General features: G+C 43.7%; 1 protein-coding gene across 1 annotated transcript in view; it reads right to left on the bottom strand.

The window, feature by feature from the left end:
• Positions 1 to 27,782, bottom strand: part of Prkar2b (protein kinase cAMP-dependent type II regulatory subunit beta) — a 111,585-nt gene that overhangs the window by 60,963 nt on the left and 22,840 nt on the right. The window contains exon 2 of the mRNA XM_004652879.2: positions 24,353 to 24,388. Within this exon, the coding sequence (XP_004652936.1) occupies positions 24,353 to 24,388 (36 nt within the window). The remainder of the gene's footprint in view (positions 1 to 24,352; positions 24,389 to 27,782) is intronic.

Below are 27,782 nucleotides of genomic sequence, written 5' to 3'. Positions count from 1 at the left end.
AGAATAAACCAGCAAACTAATAAGAAATTTAACAGAAAGCAAGACAGTTTTATAGGATTCTGAGAAACTTTCCAAGTGATGTAGCTGTCTAGATATGCAGAAAATGGACAGGACTCAAGCCTTCTACCTTCCTCTGGCTACCCACAAAGCTAAGGAGCCCATGGCTCTCTGCAGAGGAGACACAAGACATACTGGAAAACTGCCTTAAATACCTTTGCCAACTTATAATGGACTACCCATCAGCTCGAGGTGACCGTTAGCCAATCACTGATCCTAGCAGAGCCAGAGCACAGGGATTTAGCCCAGGCAAGCTACCTTCCAACCCTTAGGAAAGAAATACCAGAGAGAGAAGAAATCAGAATCCGTAACCTAAAATCCAGTTCTCAGCAAACACATAAGGCAGGCAAAGAAACAACGAAGTTTGACCTACAGGAAAAAAGAGCATTCAACGTAAGTTGACTGTAATTGCACTCAGTTGTTGGACTTAATAAAGATTTCAAAGTGACCACATTACAAATATGTTCAATGTTTGATCTACTTAAGCATAATAACCATGATTCCACAAACAGACTCAATTAAAAAAAATTAGGAGAATAAAGTGAAGCTTGTGTTGAAAAATATAGTAACTCGGGTAAGAGAAATTCACTGGACGACTCAACAGATGAGAATTGACAGAATTAAAAATCAAGGAACCCAGGGCTAGGAAGAAGACTCCATGGACAAGTGCTTGTGAGTTCACTTCCACATACCTAATGCGAGAAAAGAAATACAAGAAGAAGCTGGAAGCTGTGGCGGGCTTCTGTAATCCCAACGGGCTGACTGGGGGCTGGGAGGTGCGGGCAGGAGACTTTCCCAGAAGCTCGAGGCAAGCGGAGAAAGAACCACAGCAGAGAGAAGAACCTGGAAGAGAAGCCCTGCCTCAAGTGACCTGGAAAGACAGAAGAGCAACCCAACGGCCCGAGCACCGAGCTCTGCGGGGCCCCTGTCGTGTAGAAACAAAACGCCCCCTCTTCTCATCTCTATTTCAGTATCGCTGCACCCTGTGGGAGGTCTAAATGCCAAGCATACTGATGCAGGATTTGGGGGTTCAAGAGGGGTCTCCCAAAACTTATGAACACCAATTTTGGGTCCTTATCCCATTTTAACAACAAATTGATAAAAAAAAAAAAAAAAGGGCCCAGGAAGGATTATGAATTATTGAGTTTATTTAGGGAGAAATGGTAACTTGTGTAATTGTGGGGTTCATTTAAGAGAGTTGGGATCTAAGAAAAGGCAGGCGCGGAGTCACAAGCACGGGGAAGGTCAGACCTAGGAGATTATGCAGGGAGCTTCGGAGGGAACCCCCTCGTGTGGAAGGCACAGTGTCCACCCTGAGTCTCCCCAGGGGAGCAAGCGGAGATGGCTTCAGGAAGAATAGTAGAAGGAGGCTGGAGAGATGGCTTAGTGGTTAAGCGCTTGCCTGTGACGCCTAAGGACCCCGGTTCAAGGCTCGGTTCCCCAGGACCCACGTTAGCCAGATGCACAAGGGGGCACATGTGTCTGGAGTTCGTTTGCAGTGGCTGAAGGCCCTGGAGTACCCATTCTCTCTCTCTCTCTCTCTCTCTCTGCCTCTTTCTCTGTCTGTCACTTTCCAATAAATAAACAGAAAACAAAAAAAAAAAGAAGAAAAAAAAGAACAGTAGAAGGAAAGTACCAAAGCAGAGACCAGAAAATTCAGGTGAAAAATGGGTAATGAAGAGAGTTACACCCATGGTTAGCCTGAATTTAGAGGAAACTCCCACATGGTGGTATAAAGGAAATACACATGTGGTGGACTCAGCAAGCAGAGGAGAATCATACATGTAATTAAAGTGAGAAGTTACCCCAAAGCATAAGATGAGACAGGCAAACAGAAAACTACCCAGGCCAAGAAAGAGTGCTCTCCCCTACCTGGCCAGGCCTGTTAGGAGACAGCCAGACTTAGGTGTAAACAGAAAGAGATCACAGGACAGAGATCAGCACAGACAAGCCTTTGTAGTCAACATCAGACTCAGGTATGCACGGGGAAGACCTGACTGGCTTGCAGAGTCAAGGGGGTTGAACCCAAGGCCAGCCTACCTAGGTAGCTTGTTAAGACTGTGGAGGCGGCAGGGAGCTCCGCTGCTGTTGTGGATGAAACTGGATCCCACAGGAGTTCCATTCCTGCCAAGACCAGGTGCCATCTTCTGTCTGTTTCTTTGGACTTCTGTCCCTAAGTGCCTGCCAAAACAAACAAACTAACCAACTAACCACCCACCCACCCACCCAACCATCTTATTCCTTTTTCTCCTTCAATACCATATGAAGTAAAAATCCCTTATTTGGCCAGGTGTGGTGGTACACACCTTTAATCCCAGCACTGGGGAGGCAGAGGTAGGAGGATCACTATGAGTCTGAGGCCAGCCTGGAACTATAGAGTGAGATCCAGGTCATCCTGGGCTAGAGTGAGACCCTACGTGGAATACAACAAGGTCCTTTATTGTCAATGCTATTCTGGAAAACCCCATAGGAAGCTTGCTATGGACCGACACATGGCCCCATAAGTGCAAAGCACTGAAAACGCATGGCTCATTTCTATCGCTGAGTCCTAAGAGCTACTACTGGTTTACACTGCAAGTCTTGTTGCATGAGCTTCCTTTCACTGGGGTTCTAGAAAGAGACTGGTGGGAAGGACAGGCTCTTCCTGGCAGCTGCACAATGTGAACCTGGGGGGGGGGGGGAGAAAGCCATCTCCATCAAGAGAGAGAATCAGAGACAAGAGATGGAGAAATATCCAGGTGCTCAAAAGCCAGCAAAGGACCCCTGGAGCCCAGGCATGTTCACACTCAAGCATGCAGGAACCCAGTAAACCTGCAGGAACGGCAGACTCATGGCCCCCCTCGCCCATCGCAAGGCAGGGGCTCACTGAGAGGAATGGGCGCCTGGCTCCTCCGCAACTGTGCTCTGCATGGCATATGGAGAGGCGAGTCAAGATGGGTGACGTTCATCTCCGTGTAATCTGCTGTGCCAGCCCACAATGCCAGTGGGACAATCACCACGCTGGGCTCCTGCAGGGCAGAGTTCAGGCACAAACTTCACCTAGTCAATCTTCGTCATGAACCATCTCACAGCATGCAGTTACACCACTAAATGCTTGTTAATTTAATTAAATTGATGGCAGCAAGCCAACTAGATATAAAGCCATCATGTCTAGCCTCAGGAAAGTATGGGAATTCCACAAACCTTCTTGCATAACCAACAGTTCTCTTGCAAGTTAGAAACCTTTACAAGTCTAGAAAAAAAAAAAAAATCCAACCTGGTTTTCAAATGTACTTATCTGACGTAGTACGAAGGAACCAGGTGGTTGTTTGCTCTTGATGTTCTGAAGAAAATCACATCAAACAATAGTTTCTAAGAGGAGAGGTGACAGTGACCTTTTACCCTCCCACCACATCTCTTCAAAGCTTGTGATATAAATATCAAGCATGATTTCTTCCTGGAGAACTTTTCTTTTTACAAAACTGGATGAACTGATATGCAAGATAATGGTCTCATTCTTTTGAAGAGCAATGGCATTTATCTGGTATTGTTATTTCTTGTCATTCCATGTGAAGTATTATTCTACCATAAACAGTAATGTTTCTTAACAGAAAAAGAAACACATCCAAATGGGCCATATAAGTAGCATAGGGCGAGTGGTAAAACAGGTGGCTTGACTTCCTTCCTACCAGGAGCTCAGGACTTGGCAGCTATCTTCATTTGCAAATACGCTGCATAAAATGCAGGTGTCCCCTTAGGCTGGGAGGAAAACTCAGATGGAAAGAAAAACAGAGATGCTGTGTCTGGAACAAAGAAAGCTTCTTCATGGGAGCAAGTCTAACCTAACGATCGCCAGCCGAAATGAACAGCAGATGTGATTAGGAGTTTCTGAGCCTTGTGCCCTAGCAGGCCCCAGACAAACGAGACGACCCCCAGGTCAACCCACAATGGGGGGACTAATTTGAACTCTTTCCTGGGGTTCTTGACGGCTTGATCAGAGGGCAGGCTGGAGCAGGCGCATCCTGGCAGCTGCTGTTGTAAAACGGAGATCAACGGTGGTTGAGCAACCCCCACCACACAGAGAAGCCGCCTTTTAAGGAGGAGAAAGAACGGCAGCAAGAGATGGGAAGCATCTATTCGAAAGCCAGTTCTGTGCTGGGGAGATGGCTCAGGAGCTAGTGTTTGCTGTGCAAGTTGGAGCGCCTGCGTTTGGATCCTAAGAACCTACATAAACAAGCTGGGCGATGTGGCAGACACCTATGATCCCAGGGGACCTGCTTCTAAGGACAGGCAGATGGCCAGAAAATGCATAGACCACCTAGACTGGTGAATGCATACACAATTTTTCTGTATTTTTTTTTTAATGAGAGAGAGAGAGAGAGAGAATTGGCGCGCCAGGGCCTCCAGCCACTGTAGTTGAACTCAAGACACATGCACCATCTTGTGCAACCTTGCATGCTTGCATCACCTTGTGAGTCTGGCTTACGTGGGATCTGGAGAGTCAAACAAGCGTCATTGGGCTTCATAGACAGACACCCTAACCACTGAGCAATCTCTCCACACCCCTAGTTGTTGTTGTTTTTTTAAAGCCCAGTTCTGGTGGATCCTGACATGGTTGCACTCATGCCCTGCCTGTTGCTTGAACACCAGCTGAAAAAGACCCAGATAACAAAGGTTCCAAAAAAAAAAAAAAAAAAAAATCACCAAATCCAACCAGGAAAAAAACCATAGAGTAGTCATGGAAAGAAAGTAGTATCCGCAAAGTGACGAGTTTAGGCTGAGGGTGGAGCTGTGGGTACGGTGCCTGCCTAGCGTGTACTCAGCCCTGGGCCCCGTCCCCTGCACCTCATAAATGTGACGTCGTGGGACATGCCTGTACTCCCGACACTCAGGAAATGGAGGCAGGAGGATCAGAAGTCCATGGTCATCCTTGGCTATATAGGAAGTTTTAGGCCAGCCAGGGATACATGAGACTCTGCCTCTACATAAATAATTCATAAAATAAAATAAAATAACCAGCCCAGTCAAGTCAATGGAATGATAGCCACACAAATAGAAAACCCGTAACTCAGGGACTCTGTGTGGCTGGAACACGTGTACCCATCTCTGTGTTCATGCTAGAGAGTCTTTTCCATCACATTTTGCTAAATAGAAAAAAAAAAATCTTTAAGATAAGAATGACATTATATCTTCAATTTAGGTTTTATTTTCAATTTCAGAACCATTGCCTGGTATCTTTTACATAAGTCTACTGTGGGATTTTTATTGTTTTTTAAAAATATTTTATTTATTTATTTATTTGCAGTGAGAGAGGGGGTGAGAGAGACAGACAGAGAATATATGGGTGTGCCAGGGTCTCCAGCCACCACAGATGAACTCCAGGTGCATACACCACTTTGCGCATCTGGCTTTATATGGGTTCTGGGAAATTGAACCCGGGTCATTAGGCTTTGCAGACAAGTGCCATAAATGCTGAGCCAGCTCAAGTTTTTTTTTTTTTTTTCCTTAATGTTGCATGTGCCTTGAAAATAATTCGGTTTTTACCTGCTAAAATCTAGTTTACCACATGCAAAATGTTCTAAAGTGGAAACCAGCAGGTAGGAAGGAAGATACCCTAAAGAGACACTTGTGCTCTCTCTTCTGCCTACCAGACTACGGAGATGAGGAACCCCATGAAACTGGCATTCTCCCAAGAATCTTACGCTGTCAAAAAGCAATGGCTGAGACCTGGTGCCACTCAGAGGGGAAACCTGTCTCTGTAGAAGAGATTTCACACCGTGTTAGCAACTTGTCAGGCCGCTGTGCAGGACGGACTGGAACAGACAATACTGGACTGGGCAGGTCCACACCTTGACCAGGACTGCTTAGCTGCACGTACCTCGGGCCCTCTACCTAAACCTAAACCTTATCAGAACCCAGAAGACAGACTTGGTAGCAGGGGCAAGGGAGGTTTGCTGGATTTTTTTTTTAATACCTCTTTATAATGTGGCTACAATGCACAAATCAATTTTTGCTTTTCCCCATTAATTTCTCTCTCTCTTTTTCTCTCTCTCTGTGTGTGTGTGTGTGTGTGTGTGTGTGTCTGTGTACATGTGTGTGAATTGGCTTATGATGGATGGCCAAGCTTGGTATGTTTAGATTTCGCCAGGACACGGGCTTTGACCCCAACTCTGGTAACAAAATGTTTCAGGCTTCAGCGTAACTGATATATGAAAACAAACTTTATTATTTACACATAAAACTTGGTTAGTGTTAAATGGAGCAGGTGAGACGTTGGACTCTACTGCCACACAATTCAGTGAGGGAAGTAAACACACCTGTTCAGGCAGACGCATCAAGTATTCTCCCGGCAGCGTTTATGGCGACTGGCTACACGTAAGGAAATGGGATGTGGAGAGACGGAGGTGTATCTTGGCTCTGCCTTTTCTTCCTCCCTGATGCCTTTATTATAGTATAATCTTATATAACTGGGACTTGAGTCTGCTTTCGCTAAAAGCACTCTGTCTCCCCAATGGGCAATGAACAGCAGGATAAAATCTGCATTCTGTGTGGGTCTCCTTCTGCTTCCTTCATCTTTGGGTCAGACCCCCCTCCCCACTTCAGCTCTACATGCACACTCCCCCCTCAAGCAATGTTCACGTAAAGGCTGGAATAACAAAATAAGAGTAACTATTGTCAGTATTTTCAGGGACATTATAATCAACCAGGTGAGAGCAAAAGACAAGAAAATTTAAGGAGACCCAAGAAGGGAAATAAGCTCTTCAGCCTAGGACTTGGTTTGCATTTGGGGCTGAGTAAAGAAAGGTCAACACAAAGTCTAAGATCAAAAGTGTCTTCAGGGAGCCGGGCGTGGAGGCACACTCCTTTAATCCCAGCACTCAATAATCAAAGATAGGAGAACTGTGGTGAGTTTGAGCCACCCTGAGACGACATAGTGAATTCCAGATTAGCCTGAGCTAGAGTGAGACCCTACCTTGAAAAAGGAAAAAAAAAAGTGTTTCCAGGGGCTGGAGAGATGGCTCAGTGGTTAAGGTGCTTGCCTGCAAAGCCTAATGACCTGGGCTCAAGTCCCCAGTACCCATGTAAAACAAGATGCACAAAGTGGAGCACACATCTAGAGTTAATTTGCAGCATATGGAGGCCCTTCTATCTATTTCTGCTTGCAAATAAATAAAAACATTTAAAAAAAAAAGTGTTTCCAAAGTCAGTGCTTGTTTTCCTCATGACATCTCAAACAGGGATGTCAAAGAAACTAAGGGCTTTGGGAGATAGCTCAGCTGGTAGTGTGATTGCCTTGTAAGCATGAGGGCCTGAGTTCAATCCACAGAGCACATTTAAAAATGCAAGGCGGGGCTGGAGAGATGGCCTAGTGGTTAAGGCTCATGCCTGTGAAGCTTAAGGACCCTGGTTCCTTCCATTCTCCGGGTGCCATATAAGACAGATGCACACGTGGTGGCGCATGCGTCTGAAGTTCGTCTGCAGTGGCTGGAGGCCCTGGAGCACCCATTCTCACACACACTCTCTCTCTCTCCCCCCCTCTCTGCCTCTAAGAAATAAATAAAAATTAAAAAATACATCTTTAAAAACATGCAAGGCATGGCGGTGTGTGTTGTAATCCTGGCACTGGGAGGCAAAGGCAGGCAGAGCCCTGGGGCTTGCCTGGCCAGGAAGTCAGGTCTAATTGGCAGGTTCCAGACCAGTAAGAGAACAGATTCAAAGGTGGAAGACACCTGAAGAATGATACTCAAAGTTGTTCTCTGGCCTCCACCCCTACCTGCACACACATGCACATGCACAGCCCCACACCCCCACCACACATAAACCCAGCAAAGTGTGCTTGAATTCACCATGAACTTCTGTTCCTCCCCTGCCCACCTCCCAAATTCTGGGATTACAGGCATGCACCACCATGCCTGGCTTTCCCCCTCAAGTTCTTTTCTATGGCATAGTCACGAATCTACCTGTACCTGAGTTTTGGTTCCTAAAAGAGGACACTTCTAAGGCCACTGGAGGCAATGCTGGGCTGTGTCTCCCCACGTCGACTGACAAATTGCCAACTGCCAGTTTTCACAATGCCAGCACAGCACCTGACGTCCCCAGCCACTGTCCTAAATCGGAAGGCCCCATGAACTCCATCTTCTCTTTCTCACTTCTGTTCCTCAGTCATGTCTCCTGCAGTCTCCCTGGATTCCAGGAACAAGTCTGATTGATATGCATTTTGTGGCAAGAGTCAAAACTAGGGGCTGGGAAGGTGGTTAGTGGTTAAAGACCTCACTTGCAAGTCCCACTAGACTGACTTCAGTTCCCAGCCCTTAAGGAAAACTGGATGCATGTTAGTTTGCAATGGCACAAGAGCTGGGTGTGTGCAAATAAATAAATAAATCTATAAAGAATATATATATATGTAGCTGGGCGTGGTAGCACATGCCTTTAATCCCAGCACTCAGGAGGCAGAGGTAGGAAGATGGATGTGAGTTCGAGGCCACCCTGAGACTACATAGTGAATTCCAGGTTGGCCTGAGGTAGAGTGAAACCCTACCTAGGAAAAAAAAAAAAAAAAAGAACATAACATATACATGCAAAACACTTAAATAGTTCCTGGTTTAGGACAAGCATTCAGCAAATGTTTGACCATTATTTTAATTTTAGTATTTTCCAGGTTCTAATTATATATAGATTCTGTATGCAAATGGATTTGTAGCATGGAACCCAAGTTGTTATTTTTCAACATAAAATGTCATTACCCCACACTATACCATATTTATAGTACCTCAAGAACTTCTGTAAGATAAAAAAAGAGGAAATACGAAGGTAGTATCTGATGAATGAAAATTTGTTTATGAAGGAAAATCCCAAGAAATTATTTGCACAAGCTTTTTAGGTTTATTTCAGTTGTTAATCTTAAGCAATGGGACTTGGGTTATCAAAACAATATATTATTTCAGAAGTGCATGTGTCCTTAAAAGGTGCAAACTAGAACATACAACACTATAAAACTATAGTATGATCACCAGTTTAAAAGCCATGAAAAGGATATAAATTTTAATATATATGAAGTTATGAGACACACACAAAATGTAACTTCTCATGAAGGCTCCTGTTGTAAAGGTGGAAAGAACAATGGCTGCTCATTATATACACTAACTAGCACACCTCATGTCGATAAATACCTCTTGTTGTGACCAGTAGGTGCTTCAAGCAACAGTTTCTAGCTATATAATCTGTACCTTCGATTACCAATTATTCACCTGACACAAGAACGCTCATTCAACAATGCCCACTGAAATGTGCCCAAAGTGCAGAGCCTGACTGTGTGTTCAAACGTATATTCTCATTTGTGTCAAAGCAATACTTCTTACATGCTGAGTTTATTTTAAGGGCATAATTAATAATCAATGATTGGTGAATCAAAGTTAATTCCAAGAATATGAGGATAGTCCAATACTAAAAAAAAAAAAAAAATGCATCAACACAATTTATCCTGTTATGTTAAAAAAAAGAAAAGCCAAATGATTGTATAGCTATTATGAGGGCATTTAACAAGTTCCAGTCTTGATTACTGAAGGCCTGCAGTAGCGTTGATACTACTAACAAACATACATCATACTCCACTGCACTTCAGGAAGCATGCTGAGTACTGTTCACTCATTATCTTGTCAATCAATTAATATTTGGTGAACGTGGTACTATATTATACTTTGCACATAATAAACCAAAGTTGGGAAACAAGGAATTCTTTCTTGCATATTAGCAACACCAAATCTGAACCCGCAGTCTTTCAACTTCAAAGTTCAAATATTTACAACCAGTAAGGAGGTGGGGGGGGTGAACAGGAAGCTCTCACACACAAAAAGCACAAACAGTGAATAATAATGTCTAGAGGTCAGGCCAGACTCGTAATAAGGAACTGCCAACTTACATATTGTATATATGTAAGTAGAAGAACAGATTAATGATGGCAAAAAGGCCTAAGTGAGGTCAGGAGAAGAGAGTTAGTAAAGGAAAGGTGGAGGAAAGGCTAATCTAAGATATACATAAGTCATATGGAAACCTTCTTTTTTGGGCAATGGAACACACAGAAGCAATAGATTGTTACTAGAAAATTTTCAGTGCCAGGGTGTGATACCTTCCAGTGAGTTGTTGGCCAGGGAGGTCCCTGATGCCCCCAAAACAGGAATAAATGGTAAGACCCTGTTGCAGAAGATTCCACATACTTGGGCTGCAAGGTCACTGAGAAACCCTGCTGGAGCTGAGCTGAAAACCTCTTCCATGTCGACCAGCTGACAGAATGCTGGAACAAAAACATGCTGCACACAGTTCAATGGGAGAGAGAGAAACCACCAGTGAAGATACCCAATAGCGGGCACTGTAAGCCTTATCTTTGGCCACCCAGGCCAAATGAGCCAACAGGTGTGATAGTAGCACGTCTTTTATGGGGGAAACCAACCGCCCTCTAATTTGACTGGAGGACTGCTCCATGGGAGGGAATACATCCCTGATACTGCAAACCTATAACAGGGGTAGTCATGAGCCCTAGGAGTGTAACATCTGCTGCTGTCTGGCTAAAAGTATATATTATGCTCACCAAAATGTCCAGTAAGCACTTCTCTTAATGTTCAGACCCATATATTAATGCTACTCTCACTTTTGGTTAGAGAACCTTCTCTTTTCAGATGGCAGTGATCTTGGGATGACTCAGAAGGCACCATGGTGCTGAGAAGTGACAGAGGAGTGCTCAGTACTGAAATATCTCAATCACACCTTCCAAGGCTCAGGGTCCATTGCGGAAGAGGTGGTGGAAAGAATGTAAGAGCCAAAGGAAGGGTAGGACTCCTTACAACGTGCTCCTCCAGACACAAAATGGCCTGGACATCCATGACCTCACAGTGCCTGACACTACCTACACAAGACCATCATAAGAGGAAGAAAAGATCATGACATCAAAATAAAAGAGAGACTGATTAAGAGGGGGAGGGGACATGGATGGACATTGGAGTTTCAAAGGGGAAAGTCGGGGGAGGGAGGGAACTACCATGGGATATTGTTTACAATTACGGAAGTTGTCAACAAAAAATAAAATAAAAATAAAAAACATTTAAAAAAGGAATCGCCAACTTACATATAACTGATCTGCAAAATGGAGAGTGCTTTATACTCTATTAAACCCAATGACAGAATATGAATTAGTATACTGTTTTAGAGGGCAATTTGGAAATAACTAGATAAATTTCACATGCTTATTTATATGTTCAACTAAGCAATTCTACTCCTAAATGTATATCCTATAATTATACTTGCATAATTTTGCAACAATGTATTGTGTCTACATTCTAAACACTCCCATCAGGCAAATTTCACACTACTGCCACAACAGAGCTCTGTTCAGTCATTAAGAGGGATGAGGTAGCTTTGGTGGCTGACTATGAATAGTAGGTACAATACACAGCTACACGAAAGAGAGAATCAACGAAAGTTGAAATAATTTTATTCTAAGTAAATATGAATGTTCATCAATATGGTCAAAGAAGTACATAAGAAACTGTAAGCTATGTTTGTTTCTAGAAATAGTACTGGGAATAAGGGCAGACTTTGAAAGTGTTAGATGGTCTATATCAAGTTAAATTGAATATTCCTGATAATAGAGTTTTCCCCCATAATAATACAGGCTATTGTCAATTCTCTTGGTGAGTTGTTGGTCAGGAGGCCTCTGGAGCCCCCCAGAAGAGAACAGTCTGGTGGATATACTCTTTGTTGCCCACCAGAACATGATGATAAGACCCTGTTGCTGAGGACGTCTCATGCTTGGGGTTGTAGGACACTGAGAAATCAGCTGAAAACTTAGGTGGAAGCCTCATCCTGGTGGGTTAGATGTCACGGTGCTGAGAATTGCCATGCAGCCTGATGGGACAGAAAAGTCATCAACCGTCTTATCCAACAGTGGACCCTGTGAGCTGATCAACTTGGCCAGCCAAGCCAGATGAGTCCACTAACGGAACAGTGGCCTGTGGTGGATTTGAGGTCCGCTCCACAAGACAGAATCCATGCCTGGTGACGGAAACCTAGGCTAATGCCTATGGTTATAAGGGTCACAAGTGCTGGGAGGGAGCTACTACTGCTGTTTGGCCACATCAAACTGTCCTCTAAATATGAGTTTGTTCCCATACCTTAGTGCTGCTCGCACTAGCTACCAAGGAGACCAAGTCTCATGAAAGTGCTGAGAAACGGCAGTTAAGTGCTCAGCAGTAAGTGAGGTTTCTCTAGCACATCTGCGAAGGCTCAGAGAACACTGCAGAGCAGGTGGCGGAATGAATGTGACAGCCAGAGGAAGGGCGCACTGGAATGTGTCCTCCGGACACAAAGTGGCTGTTGCGTTTGTGACCCCACAGTGGCTGCCCTCACTTGCACAGGACCCGCACAATATTGGATCCATCATCATTTTATCACGGATGACAAAGGAACACAAAAACAAGTGACAGCAAGATAGAAGAGGGACTGGTCAGAAAGAACAAGGGGCTCAATGGAAGGACATGCGAAGGGGGAGACAGAAGAAGTAACGGGAGGGGATCATGATCAAAAAATTATGTACATGTTGAAAACTGTCCGTGCAAAGTTAAAAATCAATGGAGGCGGGCTGGAGAGATGGCTTAACGGTTAAGGCGTTTGCCTGCAAAAGACAAAGGACCTCAGTTCAATTCCCCAGGACCCACGTATGGCAGACGCACAAGGGGCGCATGCATCTGGAGTCGTTTGCCGTGGCTGGAGGCCCTGGCGCACCCATTTTCTCTCACCCTCTCTCTCTCAAATAAATAAATAAATAAAGTTTAAAGAAATAAATGGAGATGATCAGAGAACTGTAACTGATTCTCGGGGTTACCGAGGAGAAAGCAGAGCTAAGAAAAAGTCCATGGCTCCCCTTAGACCTTTCTTCATTTCAGACAGTATCCTGATTGCCTGCTTTCACAAGTTACCCACTAAGGTTCTAAGCAAAATAACTGATCCTTATTCAAACACACCTTATTCTACTTTATTAGTATTTCATCCCTTGACAAAAGTGACAAGGCAAATTACAAATTCGTGACAATTTTGGGACTCACAGGCCCTTCAAAACTTAGAATGATCTCTTCCCAGAGTTACAACTTCTAACTATGCAACTGAACAACAAGGATTTACTCTGAATGGATGGCTTCATCAAAGAAAAAATTCAATTTCATTTCATTCCTAATTGCCTATCTAATTTACTATAAACATTTAAGTCAATAATATGTAATTCTGGATTATAAGGCCTTTGTTATTCTAAATATGAAAACATATTGAAATCCAAAAAAAAATGTGTTTGAAGGAACTGGACAGAGATAAAGGGCCCCTTGGGGCAAGCCGGCTAGATAGACTAGCCAGATCAGTAGGCCCTGTGTTTAAATGAGAGCCTTCCTCAGGAAATAACGTGGAAAGTGACCAAGAAAAACAAACGAAGTCAACCTCCGGCCTCCACATGCCAGCACACACATGTGCACCCACCACATGCAAACATGCACGTGTGCATCTACCACACGCACACACAAAAAAAGCACTAACTAGATTCTTTCACATAATGGTGCTAGGCATAAAAAAAAACCCCAATATTCTAATAGGTTCAGAAAATCTGAGAAAAGTGAAAATATCAAATAGGAAGATAACTGAAAGCAGTTTATACCTAGAAAGCCACCAGGCTTCTTGTTCCTGTGGCAGCTGCCACCAGCGTCCCCGCAAGCCAGCGCGGCATCTGGGCACGTGCTCCTCTAGGGTGCGCTGCTCTTTCCACCCAGGGCACGCCACGAATGTGGTACACCAAACTCTATCTCTCTGCTTTTCAGGAGGAGACAGGACTTCGGAATCTCTTTTACAATACTGGAGAAGGTCAGGTTGGTCAGACATAACAACTCATGATTCCTTGAAACAGGCTAGCAATACAATGATTTCAGATGGCTGGCCTTTTGAATGAAAAAACTTTTTCATCATTCTGAAAACAATACACCACATATCCCTATCTTAATTTTTTTTAACAGTTTGTTATACTGTCTTATATAAGACAACAACAAATTCAACTCTCTGTTTTTAGTAACTTCCAACCTAAGAAAGAAAAACATCTAAAAGGGGGGAAAGGCACAACTTGATATTTTGTGGGGGTGTTTTTTTTTTTGTTTTTTTTTTGAGACAAGGTTTCACTATGAGCTCTGGCTGGCTGGGAACTCACTACATAGACCAAGCTGGCCTGGAACTTATGGTTGTGGCAAAGCTCTTGCCTCTGTCTCCCAAGTACTGTGATTATAGGTGTGAGCAACAACCTGACTCTTAAATGATAAAGAAAAGAGGAGGGCCCCCGGGTGTGGTGGCGCACGCCTTTAATCCCAGCACTCTGGAGGCAGAGGTAGGAGGATCACCGTGAGTTCGAGGCCACCTTGAGACTACGTAGTTAATTCCAGGTCAGCCTGGACCAGAGTGAAACCCTACCTTGAAAAACAAACAAACCAAAAATAAAAAAGAGGAGGGCCGAATGCATTTTGTTTCTTAGCTACAACATTAGTTTTTTTTTAATATGAGAAATTTTAATCAAATGGTTAGCTAATAGAAAATACATTTCTTAGTGTGGAGACTCACAACCCCAAACAGTAAGACTCTCTATTAATGAGCTCCAAAGGAGCAGCTGGCTCAGTCTGATGGGAAGGAGCTGGCTGCATGTATACAAGTCTGTTTGAGATAACAGGTTAACAGTCTAAGGCAATGGCTAAGGAGTTAAAGGCATTTGACTGCAAATCCAACCTGCCAAATTCAATTCTCCAGTGCCCTACGTAAACTAGATGGGCATTCATTCGAAGCAGTGAGAGGCCCTGACACATGTACACACATACACACATGCTCTCTCTCTCAAAAAATGAAAAAAGAACAGTTTAAAACTTTTAAAATATTTATTTATTTAAGAGAGAGACAGAGAGAAAGAGGGAGATAAAGAATAATCACAGCAAGGCCTCCAGCCACTGCAAATGAACTCCAGACACATGTGCTATTTTGTGTATCTGGCTTTACGTGGGTACTGGGGAATCAAACCCAGGCTGTCCTGTTTGGCATGCAAGCATCTTTAATCACTGAGCCATCTCTCCAGCCCCAACTTAAATTTTAACAGGTAGATCACTTTGTTTTTAAAATAGCAGTATACAGATCCAAAATAAACTGGGGGAGAGAAGCTGCTTTTTTCCTCTTTCCTGCTGTCCCCCACAGATATCAAACAAAATTTGGGGTATGAGTGCTAGTAGTGAGAAATACTGAAAATTATGAACATTGCCCAATTAAAATTAAGAAGAGGGGGCTGGAGAGATGGATTAGTGGTCTGGAGTTTGTTTGCAGCAGCTAGAGGCTCTGTGTGCCCATTCTCTCTCTCTTTCTCTTCAATAAGTAAAAATAACATATTTAAAAATTAAGAACAGGGGCTAGGGAGATGGTTCAGAGGCGTAAGGACTTACCACACCAGTATGAGGACCTGACAGACCTGACTCCCTCTCAGTTAGAGTCCTCAGCAATCATGCAAGCAGTGGGGCCTGGCCACACACATGTATAAACCCAGTGCTGTGGGATAGCAGAGGAGATTGGAAAATCACTAGGACTTAAAAAAGGCAACTCCAGGTTCAAAAGGAGATTCCCTCTCAAGGAAATATGTGGATGAGTAATACAGGAAGACACCCACCCCATGCTCTTCTTTGGCCTCCACATGTGTGTACACAGGGCCCATGCATATACACATACATGTGCATGCACCACACCACACATACTAAACCCACACATACAACTTGAGAGCAGTAAGTTATAGAAGGAAAAATAAATTATTGCTAGTTTGACAGTTTAGTACATTAACTTTCGATAAGCTGGGCTAGTAAAGGTGTATCCAGCATTGAGTACATATCAGGCGTGATGCTAAAAGCTGTATGAGCTCGCTCTTCTCACAGAAGACGGTTTACGTAATTCATCCAAGTCACACAGCTAAGAAACGATGGACCTAAGAGCCTGAACACTTGTCTTCCTTGGGCCTAGTCCTCAGCTAAACATACTGTCTGTAAGTCCTCACTATTTAATTGTTAAGTGGAAAAATGGCGCCATACATGACCTTGTCACTTCTACTCCATAGTGCCTTTTGCATTGTTATCAGGTGAAAATTAGTTTTAAGTGTCATTTGGTTAAGCAAACATTCATTCAGAGAGAATAAATTATAGCCTACACCCCACCATCCAGCTGTACCCTTTGATCTCTTGTTGAAGCCCAACATGAAGACACTACAGACAAGTATCTTTTCACCAAATTCATCTCCCCACTCCTTAAGCTGCCTCATTAAAAGGCAACTTTCTTAAGGGCTCGGGATTTGCCGCTGCACTCAGCACACGGTCCCTCGGTAAGCACGAAGCACCCAGTAAGTCCTCGCTCTGCCGAAAGGCTGCGCGGGGACTCTTCCCGTCCACTCCTCCCTCCTTCCCAACTCTCTCCTACAGAGAACCGACAACGGTTCCTTTGCAAACCGTTCTGAGCAGGAACGCAACTTCGCACTGGGCCGCCACTCTGCACACGGTGACAGAAACGACGGCGAGGCCCCTCTCCCACCGCCAGCCCGTCTCCTGCCGGGGACCCCACGGAAACACCCGTGCTCCTCCAAGATTCCTACGATTCATACCTGCTTCAGTTCTTCTTCCACTCCCGTTTTACCATCACCATTACAATGACCAAGTGAGCCTATTGGAGAGCCTACCACTAAATTGCTTTTGGCTTCCTGAACTCCAGCGAAACTTCCTTCAGTCTCTACTTTGGCATTCTTACTCCCTATCCATAGTCATGCTTGTCCTCGACCCGGCACACCGCGCCCCCCTCAGGAGTCTCCTGCCCTGTGTTCACCTCGCCTGGTGAAGCGCCCCAGCCTTCCAGCTCTCTCATTTCTCTGTTTGATATGCATTCCTATTCTCTCATCCTCATTCATTCATTGTCTCTCCCTCCCTCCTTCCGCCCTCTGTGTGTGTGTGTGTGTGTGTGTGTTTGTGTGTGAAGTTGGAGAGTGAACCCATTGTCTCACCTACGTCAGACAAGCACTAAGCTATAACCGCAGTCCTCTCTGTTTTTATTTTTATTTTTTTCAAGGTAGAGTCACTCTGGCCCAGGTTGACGTGCCATTCACTCTGTAGTCTCAGGGTGGCCTTGAACTCACTGCGATCCTCCCACCTCTGCTTCCTGAGTGCTGGGATTAAAGGAGTGCACGCCTGGGCTATTTTTTATTGTGACCTCATCCAGAAATATGCTTTTTTTTTTCTCAGCTTGTTAATGATGAACCTCACGGGGTCATGGATGGAAAGAGACACGTGCGCAAACAACCACAGCATCCGTGATGTGGAAGAGCGACGGCCGCGCAAGCATGCATGGCAAACGCTGGCAGCATCCAGACAAAAGGGCCGGGGCTGGGGAGCAGGGGTGGTGAGTGCAGCGAGGCCGGGCCCAAGTACTGCACGAAGAGGCAAGCCTGCCAGGCAGAAGTGGCGGCACACGCATCACGGCCCTGGAGCTCGGCTGCGACCAGCCAGCCTTGAACGTGCTGTTCACTTGCGCTGCAGTGGGTCCTGACAAACACAGGACACCAGCGAAGCCAGACGCTCAGTTTCTAAATACCGGATCTTCGCAGCAGGCTTCGGGCAGGTTTAGAAAACAGACCCAAGGAGCTACAGTGGGCATGGGGGCTTGGCAAAGCTGTTGGCTGAGAAATGGGGTTTAGCTTACTACTTCACAGACTCTCCGCAGAGGACCAATGCTTTGCTTTTGTTTTCCAGTCCAGCACGTCTGTAAAACATAAAAGTTCCACAGAAACACCAAACTGTTGTGGTGGTAGTTTCTTTATATTCTGCGCTGATCTTATTGTGGACTGCTATGGCTTATTTAGCATGACCTTGGTATGACCTACATGAGATACAGAAGTTCTCATAAAAAGCTTTATTTATAAAGCCAAATGACAAGCCTGCCGCAGGGGTGTTTGAAGGGACAGGCAAGATAGCAGCATTCTCTGAAGATGGACCTTTACAATAATGCTTAATAAAAACAAGGTGCTGGGGGTTCGAACCCAGTCCGACTGGCTTTGCAAAAAAAACTCCTTAACCAATCTACTAAGGGATCTTCCCAGCCCCTTTACTATAAGTTTTAAACAGCCAACTATTTTTTAAAAAAAAACACAAATATTCCCTTCTCCTTATTTTCCTAGTAAAATATACATTATTCTAAGCTTCAAGACTGATTCACATGGCACTCACTCTTCCTGGGAGCCAAGTCCTGAAAGAACTGTTTTCTTTCTTTCCATCCTGTGGATAGTATGGTATTTGCCATGGTATGAGTCATGGCCAGCTTCCCCAGTGGGCTGTGTACTCCTTACAAGCTGTACCTTGCATCCCCAGCACTGTACCTGGCACACAAGACGTTCTTAGTAAATGTGTGCTGAGTGCCATAGCAAATTAATCAGTGAAAATAGTATTTCCCCAAGATGCATTGTCAAACTCTGGTGTTTGCCAAGCTCCCAACACTTTAAAAAAATAAAATTAACTTCATAAAACCAGATACAAATACAGCTACAATCATGTCAGCAAATTAGTCCGACAATATAAGAATGACTCTGGAGTGAAAATAATAGTCAGGGGGGTTAAAAGCACTTACCATCAAACTTTAAAGCAGAAACAACAAACACTGAGGCTACAAAATATTTCAAAAACAAAACAAACGAAAGGATTTGTTCACTGAGTCAGATTCAAAGCAAGATCTGAACTTCAACTATTTCACCACTTGCTTGGAGACTATTCATTTTTCTGTTGGGTTGACTTGGCTGTGATTTTTTTTTCCCCCTCTTTTCCTTGTGTGTGCATGTAGCATGGGAGTGTGTGCAGATGTGTGTGCCTTGTGCGAGACACGTGTGCAAAGGCCAGAGGAGAACAACCACATTGCTCTTGCACCTTATTTTCTTGAAACAGAGCCTCTCACTGACCCGGACGCAGGCATATTTTGGTTTGATTGCCTGTGACCACTGAGTCCCAGTGATCCTCCTGCCTCCACCACCACCCTCTCAGCAGGACTACAGGCATGTAGTGCCTCGATGTTTACATGGGTGCTGAGGAGCTAACTCAAGTCCTCCTTTCTTGTGCGGCAAGTGCCTGACACAACTGAGCCATCTCAGTCGCCGTGATTTTTATACTGCTTTTTTGTTTCTTTTCTTTAAATTATTTATGTTTTGAAAGGAGAGAGAAAATGAGAAAGAAAGGGAACGGGCATGCCAGAGCCTCTTGCCACTGCAAACGAATTCCAGATGCATGTGCCACTTCATGCATCTGGCCTTACGTGGATACTGAGAAATAGAAGCTGATGGCTAAGGCACCTCCCCAGCCTTACCTTAGTGTTTTCTTTATTATTATTATCATTATTATTATTATTATTTCATCATTTGTCTGTATATGTTTGTATATATGTATATAACTGCATATGTGTAACTTTAAATCAAATGAGCTTTGCAAACAAGCATCTTTTAACTTCTAAGCTATCTTTCCAGGCCCCTCACAGTAATTCTTAATGTCATTTTACATACTGGACATGATATTTAATGACTTTAATTTCACCCCTGAATTTTTCTGAATTCTAGTTTTAAAGAAAATAATAACATCCTAGCTCTTAAAAAAAGTCACTAAACAATTCAATACTTGTGGCAAAACACTGAAGAGTTAATTATGTCTATGAGAAAAGCAAACTAGTAAATTCATAATATGGACTTCCAATGGTCACTTTGATAATAAGAAACAATTACTTATTAAATCAACAATGCTAGTCCTTGAGAAAACTAGTCCTTGAGAACCATGCCCAACGTCAGTGCAGAGACTTCCTGGCTATCAGCGGGGCACACTGACCAGACACTGGCTGTGGCCCTGCCAGCTTAGAGTGCAAAAAGCAGATAGCAGGGGAATTTCAGTGATGACCTTCAGAACTCCAAAAAAGCCAATTTCAAGAATTTCAGGAAGTCAGTTTATGAAAGAGAAGAGATACTGAGTTACAACAATCCCACAATACCAATCCAAATAAGCTTCAGTAAAGGTGGGGGACTTGGGACAACTGAAACAATCTGACTATAGACCACACACCAGGCAACAGCAGTGTATCAGAGTTAAATTCCATGAGCTGAGCGGTATGTTCAGCAGAAGAATGTCTTCACTCTTAGAAGTATTTACATTCCCTGAAAGGTTTAGCAGAGTGTAGGAAGTGGGCAGATGGCTCACTGGTTAGGAGTGTTTACAGAGCAAGCATGAAGGCCTGAGGCCACCACAGACACCCGGCACCCATGTAAACATCTAGATGCATGGCCACATAGTCTATAACCCCAGTCCTGTGGGGGAGGAGAGAGACTGGACAATCACTTTGGGCTTGCTGACCAAAAAAAAGAGGGTCTAAAAACTGCAGCTATGGGTTGAGTGAAAGACTCTGTTCTCAAGGAAATAGGCGGATGAACAAGGAGAGGAGGAAACCCATGTTCTCCTCTGACCTCCACATGCATGCACATAAGGCATGTGAATTCTGCACATACATGGACATATAATACTACACACGCATCACAACATGCATACTCTACCACACTCATATGCAACAAGAAAAGAAAAGTAGCTGAGCATGGTAGCCCACAACTGTAATCCCAGCACTCCAGGAGGCTGAGGCAGGATCATGAGTTCAAAGCCAATCTGGACTACTTACAGAAACCTTGTCTTAAAGATCAAAAGTGGAGCTAGGCGTGGTGGGTGGCGCACGCCTTTAATCCCAGCACTTGGGAGGCAGAGGTAGGAGGATCACTGAGAGTTTGAGGCCACCCTGAGAGTACATAGTGAATTCCAGATCAGCCTGGGCTAGAGTGAGATCCTACATGGGGCCTGGGGAATCAAACCTAAGTCCTTTAAAGGCTTTGCAGGCAAGCGCCTTAACCACTAAGCTCTCTCTCCAGCCCCCAAAAGCTGTCTTTAAAGTAAGCTTCTGAAGAACTATCAGGCAGACACCAAGGATGTATTATTGCTTTATTTCAGAAGACACCTGATAGTTATTCTTCCCATTTTGTAAAACTTACCAAACCTAACCCTATGGTTAACCTATACTTCTGACAGCATTCCTCACTCATTCACAGTAATTGCTCTACCATATAGCTTTTACCTCTGTATGAAATAGAAAACTAGCCTAGAAAACCCTGACAAAAAAAAAAAAAAAACAACTATGGACTTCAGATTTTTCTGTCTGGAAATATTAAATGAACTGTCCCCTGTCTCTTATTGGAACTAACAGGAGGCTTGCAAGCAGGTATTAAAAACACATGAAGGCATGGGAGGTTAGGATAAACATTGCTGTTAAAAATGTAAAGCATCAGCCTGGGCTGGAGTAAGACCCTACCTCGAAAAACCAAAAAAAAAAAAAAAATATGTAAAGCATTCATAAGACCCTCATAATAACAGGAAAAGATGATGGCAAAATAAGAAACTAATTGAGAGAGGGAGGGGATATGATAGAGAGAGGATTTGTGAAGGGGAAAGTGGGGGAGGGGAGGAAATCATTATGGTTATTGTCTATAATTATGGAAGTTGTCAATAAAAATAGTTTAAAAAAATGTAAGGCAGTGGGCTGGAGAGATGGCTTAGTGGTTAAGGTGCTTGCCTGCAAAACCAGGACCCAGGTTTGATTGCCCAGTACTCATGAAAACCGGATGCACTAAAGTGGCACACGCATCTGGAGTCTGTTTGCGGTGGCTGGAAGCCCTGGTGTGCCCATTCTCACATTCTCTCTCCCTCCCTCTCTCCTTGAAAATAGATAAATAATTTTTTAGAAAAGAGTAAAGCGGAGGGGGTAGAGCGCTTAAGGGAGAGGCTCAGAGGTAGAGCACTTGCCACACGAGCGCAGGATCAGAGTCTGGAGGCCAGCTCCCACTTCCGTGTCGGGGGTGGCGGTGAGCACGTGGAATCCCAGTGCTGGCGAGGGGGAGACTGGAACCCCTGGGCTCACTGGCCAGCTAGCGTAGCTGAAGTGCTAAGCTCCAGGTTCAGTGAGAGACGGCCTACCTCAAAGAGTAAGATGGCAAATGACTGAGGAAGACACCCAACTGGCGACCTCTGGCCTCCACATGCACGCGCACACACATATGCCTGCATGCACACGTACACGCCCACACATCTACACACACACACACACACACACACACACACACACACACACAAGAAAATGTGGAGCTGGGGAGTTAGCTGAATTTGATCCCAGTATCTACTTAGAAATGTGGGGTGTGGTCGCGTGTACCTGTAATCCCAGTGCTGAGGAGACAGGAGAATCTCTAGGGTTCACTGGCCAGCCAGTCTACTCTAATTAGGGAATTTCAGGCCGGTGAGAAGCTTGAGCATTCCTGTATGACACCCAGAATTGTCCTCTGGCCTCCATGCACACCTGCACACACGCTTACTCCTGTACACACAAGAACATGCACACATACATATACATAAGAAATGTAAGGGCTGGAGAGATGGCTTAGTGGTTAAGCGCTTGCCTATGAAGCCTAAGGGCTTCAGTTCGAGGCTTAATTCCCCAGGATCCACGTCAGCTAGATGCACAAGAGGGCACACATGTCTGGAGATTGTTTGCAGGGGCTGGAGGCCCTGGTGCGCCCATTCTCTCTATTTCTACCTGCCTCTTCCTTTGTTGCTCTCAAATAAATAAATAAATAATTTAAAAAAGAAATGTAAAAATAAACCTAAATAATGTTTGCCAAGTATTTTCTTGCACATCTCTCATTTTCATGAACCATACACAAAAGAAAAAGGTATAAGAGGAGAAATGTTTTACTCTGGTTTGAAAATTTTATTTTTAATAGAATCATAAATACCAAAATAATCATAAATACCAAAAGTTCTGATCTCAAAGTTTAATAATTAGAATGAAATATATTTTAAATTCATATCCATTTTTCTTTAACCAGCAATGATCAACTATCTAATATCACACATATTACATTTTAATTAATGTATTACATATTTAATATAGCACTTACTTTGAACTTATTAGTCTAATAAGTGACTAACTCGCATATAGACTTCTGCATAATTTTAATGTGACTTTTCTTCCCCTACATTCCAATTCTTACATTAAAGTTTTAGTTAAATTCTAACAAGAAGGTATTTCTAAAACACCATCAAAAAAGATCTTAAATAGTCTTAGTTATCACATATAACTTTCTGTATTTTAAGTAGGCAATTATTTATTTATTTTTATAAACATTACTTTAAAAGAAGTCGCTATGAATCTCTTCCATAAAACTTCATCTTTAGTATCTTAATCCATGTCACTACATACCTGGTCAGTATATAACAGGAGTAATTATGCCATAACTGCTAGCAAATTAAAAATAAAACTCAACCTTAAAGGTTTTCTGGTGTTTATTATAACATGGGTGGAAATTAGGTAATTTTATTAAATAAATGACCCATTTCAAATATCTCAACTTCAAAGAAGATCTATTTGAAATGTTTATCTTGCATTTGTCAACAAAGCAATTCTAGCTTTCTCAAAGCAAATGTACTGGCTTCATTTGTCCAGTGTTTTCAAGAAGATACCTGGCCCGGGTGAATTTCCCATCCAAGAGCTCCCATTTCCACATCTCAGCTACATAAACCATTTTGGACAGAAACACCCTCATTGTATCCCCTTCTTCCCCCTCAGTTCCAGTGGTCGACAATGACTCTTCAGGACATGTTATGGGGCTCTCCCTGAGGACACATCAAGTTACCAGGGCATATTTAAGATAGCAACAGCATTGGCAAATGTAAAGTGATTTGTTCTATTGAAGTGCCTCCATGATGACAAATTCTTAAATCTGCATTTGAAGGTCTTTCCTGCCCCTAATCAAAAATTCTAATCACTGTTTCTAGGTCTCCTTCACCCCTCTGCTAAATTATTGCTTCTTGCTGGTGGCTGGTAAGTGAGAAACTCATGCAGGCCATCATTTTCTCAGAAGCAAGGGACGCACCGCGGAGAAGGCCTCCAGCAAAAAGGCTACAGTAGCCTACGCTAAAGGGTGGCTTATACTTAGCCACAGAGAGGGCATTTCCAATGAACTCCTAATGTATGATTGTATCAAATGCCTCTTTTGTCTGGGGAAAAAAGATGAGCAAATATGTTATTCCTCTATAGTAATTATTTTCTTTGTACCTTCTTGCCCAACTACCATTCTGAAAAGGTCACCATTAGTAAGTGAAATCTGTAAGATAGACACACTTACCAGAGGCGCGCCTCGTGAATCGGTTTATTACTGGAGCTAAAAGAAAAAAAAAAAAAGAACAGAATAAAATGATTAGATTTGATGAATCTAATTTTTCCCAAACCCCCAAAAGTCTCAAATTACTAAGCAATCCCATAACTGAAATACAAAAATACAAAATTGGAATGAGCAAATAATAAAAGAAAAATGCAAATATATAAAATTAAATGTTTAAATTCATCAATAAAGGAAGCAAATTAAAATCAATATTAATTTCCCCCAAACACTTTAAAAATGGGTGATGACAGAATGATGAAGCCACTTAACTTGGACAGCATAAATCTATATTAATACCTCCAGAAAACAATTTGATAATCACATCAAGTGTCATGAATGGTTTATGTTCTTTAGTCACTTTTCCGAGTTAAATCCTAAGGAAGTGCTACTGGAGAAGGAAGGGCATAATACATTAATAGGCCTGTCTAGTAGAATCGTTTCTAAACTGAAAAGGTCAGTAAGTAAAAAGTGCTCATGTGTCATGAACTCATGGTTAGGTGAAGGGTACAATACCCTTCAAAGTCTCAGACCGAATACTGTGCAGCCCCAAAGTCCATGACATGCAGATGTGCGCACGAGAAGCTGCAACTGCAGGCTGGCACGTGCATCACTTGGCTGGCAAGCCTGCCACCCTGCCCACACTTGGCTCTGGGTGTCTTCTTGAGTGCCTGCTGACACAGTGTTCTCAAGAAATAGAAGTGCTTTGGCTTTTTTTTTTTTTTTAAATTCCTTCCTTGAGAAGTAGGTAAATTTATGGTTCAGGTCATGTAAGAAATGTTGTCATGTCTATTCCGGTGGCAGAATGCCCCGGATCTCCACTTCTAAGCTGGTTACTATGAATGCTGTTGGCGCTTAGGTCAAGTGAAATGTAGTTCAAGTGAAAAGAGAAGAACCCCTCGGCAGCACTGTGGGCGTGTTGCGTGAAGGGTGTGTATGCACAGAAACAATCAGGGCAGAAAAGTGACAGGAAGCCAGGTGCCTCGCCCCAGACCTCACCGTGACGCCATGAACTATCAGCCCCTCTGTGGTACCGACCGGGACATTTTAGAGGGACGAGGACATTTTAGAGTGAAGCTTAGGGAACTTAGTTAATTTGCTTCACATCACATGGACACCCTGCGGCAAAGCTGGAGAATTTGAATCTAAAAATACTATCCTCAGAAAGAACAGAAAATGAAAATACTGATTCCTGAGATTGCATAGTAAGGAGTGAACACTGTTTTCCATATCGATCTCCACTATCACTAAAGATTAACTTTGTAAAAATAATTCACAAATCCAATTACTAAAACAGTGGTTTGTGGGCTGGAGAGATGGCTGAGCGGTTAAGTATTTGCCTGTGAAGCCTGAGGACCCTGGTTGCAGAGGCTGGAGGCCCTGGCGCACCCATTCTCTGTTTATTTCTCTCTCTGTCGCTCCAAATAAATAAATAAAAATAAAAGTAAACAGTGGTTTGTAACAAAAGAACACCCTCCAAACCGAGAAAGATGTAAAATTTCTTATATACTGAAATAATTCAGCTGTGTACTGGTCCAGCTACAAGTTAGTTATGCAAAGAACTTTCACTAGGTAAACTGTATTTTGCCACACAAACAGGTTCAGCCGTTTACTTGGGTATTTTTAAATCCCTTGGTCTAACTCCTTTAGAATGGAGTCTAGAAAGGGCCTCCCTCAAAAGCTGCAAGGACAGTGACTTGAGACCAAGCACAGAGAACCTCAACCACAGGAATGCAGAAGGGCGAGAGAGTTCAGCAGATACGGGACGATGAAGGAGAAAGGCTACAACAGCCTTGGGGCAAAAACAGAGAAGACCCGCTCAGCTCCTGCCCTGCCCTGCCCTGCCAGCCCAGCTGTGGGCTATGGTTTCACATGTGGGGAGGTCTTTGTTCTGCCAGCTCTTGGGGTTTCTGCATTCACCCTCCCCAGAAGTGTTTGGGGCAGGAGAATTCCCCCAAATAGCTCTGTCCTGTAAAATGTGCTTTCTTTTGCTTTGGGGGAGGGAGGGAGGTAGAGTTGAGGGTTGGAGGTGGAGGTGGTTGCAGACCAAGCAGGCACCATGTCCCACCCGAGTCGCACCCCAGAATCCTACAACCTGTTTTCTAAATTTGTGGAGGCTATTGTACAAGTCACACGGATGTGGGGGCGCGTCCTCAAAGGCCACCGCCCCACACGAGAAAGAAGTATCCGGCCTCCTGGAACTTGCATCCTGCATGACCTTAAATATCCCACAGGGAAAAAATAAATAAATAAATATCTCACGGGGCCTTTGCGGTGGTGGGAGTCCATCTGTGACCACGTGAGCCTCGTTCCTAACCCTGTTTTCTGTGTTACACATAGTTATTTCAAGCAATTTTGATATGCAGCAGAATTTCCCCAGTACACCATCACAAGCCGAAGAAATTAAATTCTCTTTCTTTCTTGTATTTTGCTTTAGTTGGAATGTTAGTCATATCTGTTTATTTCGGAAACCATGTCACTGCTGCCATGCCATTTGTGGAATGTGGAATGTGGAAGGCTGGTTCATACATACATATTCATCGGCGTCTGCACACGGGTGGGGGGCTCCAACAGCATCATGCTTTCTTGCTTACATGCTAAAGCACAGACCTACTGCAATACGTTTTACTTACTATAAATTACCTCCCTTATATTCCCTTGACTTCCCTCTCCCCCCACCCCCGCCGGATGCTGTATGTAGAAATGTAGACATGTAATCCAGACAAATCTTTTGATGTAATTTTCATTTCCTGACAATAAACAAGGGCTGGGGTTGATCAGTTAATAAAAGGCAGCCCACAACCAGGCACGTGGCTTGGAGTAGTCAAAGCAAATAAAAGGTCTGACAATTAGCAACATATCAGTTCCTCATATGTGCAACCCTCTGCATCCCCCTGAAGAAATGAAATGCAAGTGTTTCCTGCAATATACGTTTGGCAAGTAAAGTCAGCATGGCGATTTTTCTAGGGTTTTAATCCAGCTCGCGAAACAGGGAAGGCTGAGGTTCAGGGTGGAAGCCTTGCTAGAAATAAAGAAATGTGCAAGTGGCCGGGCAAGGATGTAAGCTCTGTGTCTTGGGAGTGACATCAGGAAAGGGAGCAGGAAGAAGGCAAGGGTGCCACGCCCACATCCATGCCACCGGAGGTGAGGGAAGACAGTGCAAAGGGGCCACGGGCTCCACTGCCGGCCCATCGCAGCCTTTCATGAAACCTGAGGAATTCCGTAACTTTGACTTGTGAACTATGGACAATAAGGCCTGCTCTTCTTTCGGAGGATTGGATGAAGTAAAAAACAACAACAACAACACATTTTTAGGGCTGGAGAGATGGTTCAGCGGTTAAGGCACCTGCCTGCAAAGCCTAACCACCCAGGTTTGATTCCCCAGTATTCATATTAA

Source organism: Jaculus jaculus, chromosome 16 (assembly GCF_020740685.1).
Source record: "Jaculus jaculus isolate mJacJac1 chromosome 16, mJacJac1.mat.Y.cur, whole genome shotgun sequence".
NCBI classification, from domain to species: domain Eukaryota; kingdom Metazoa; phylum Chordata; class Mammalia; order Rodentia; family Dipodidae; genus Jaculus; species Jaculus jaculus.
Note: the sequence above shows the minus strand (reverse complement) of the source record. Positions and strands in the feature narration are given on the sequence as shown.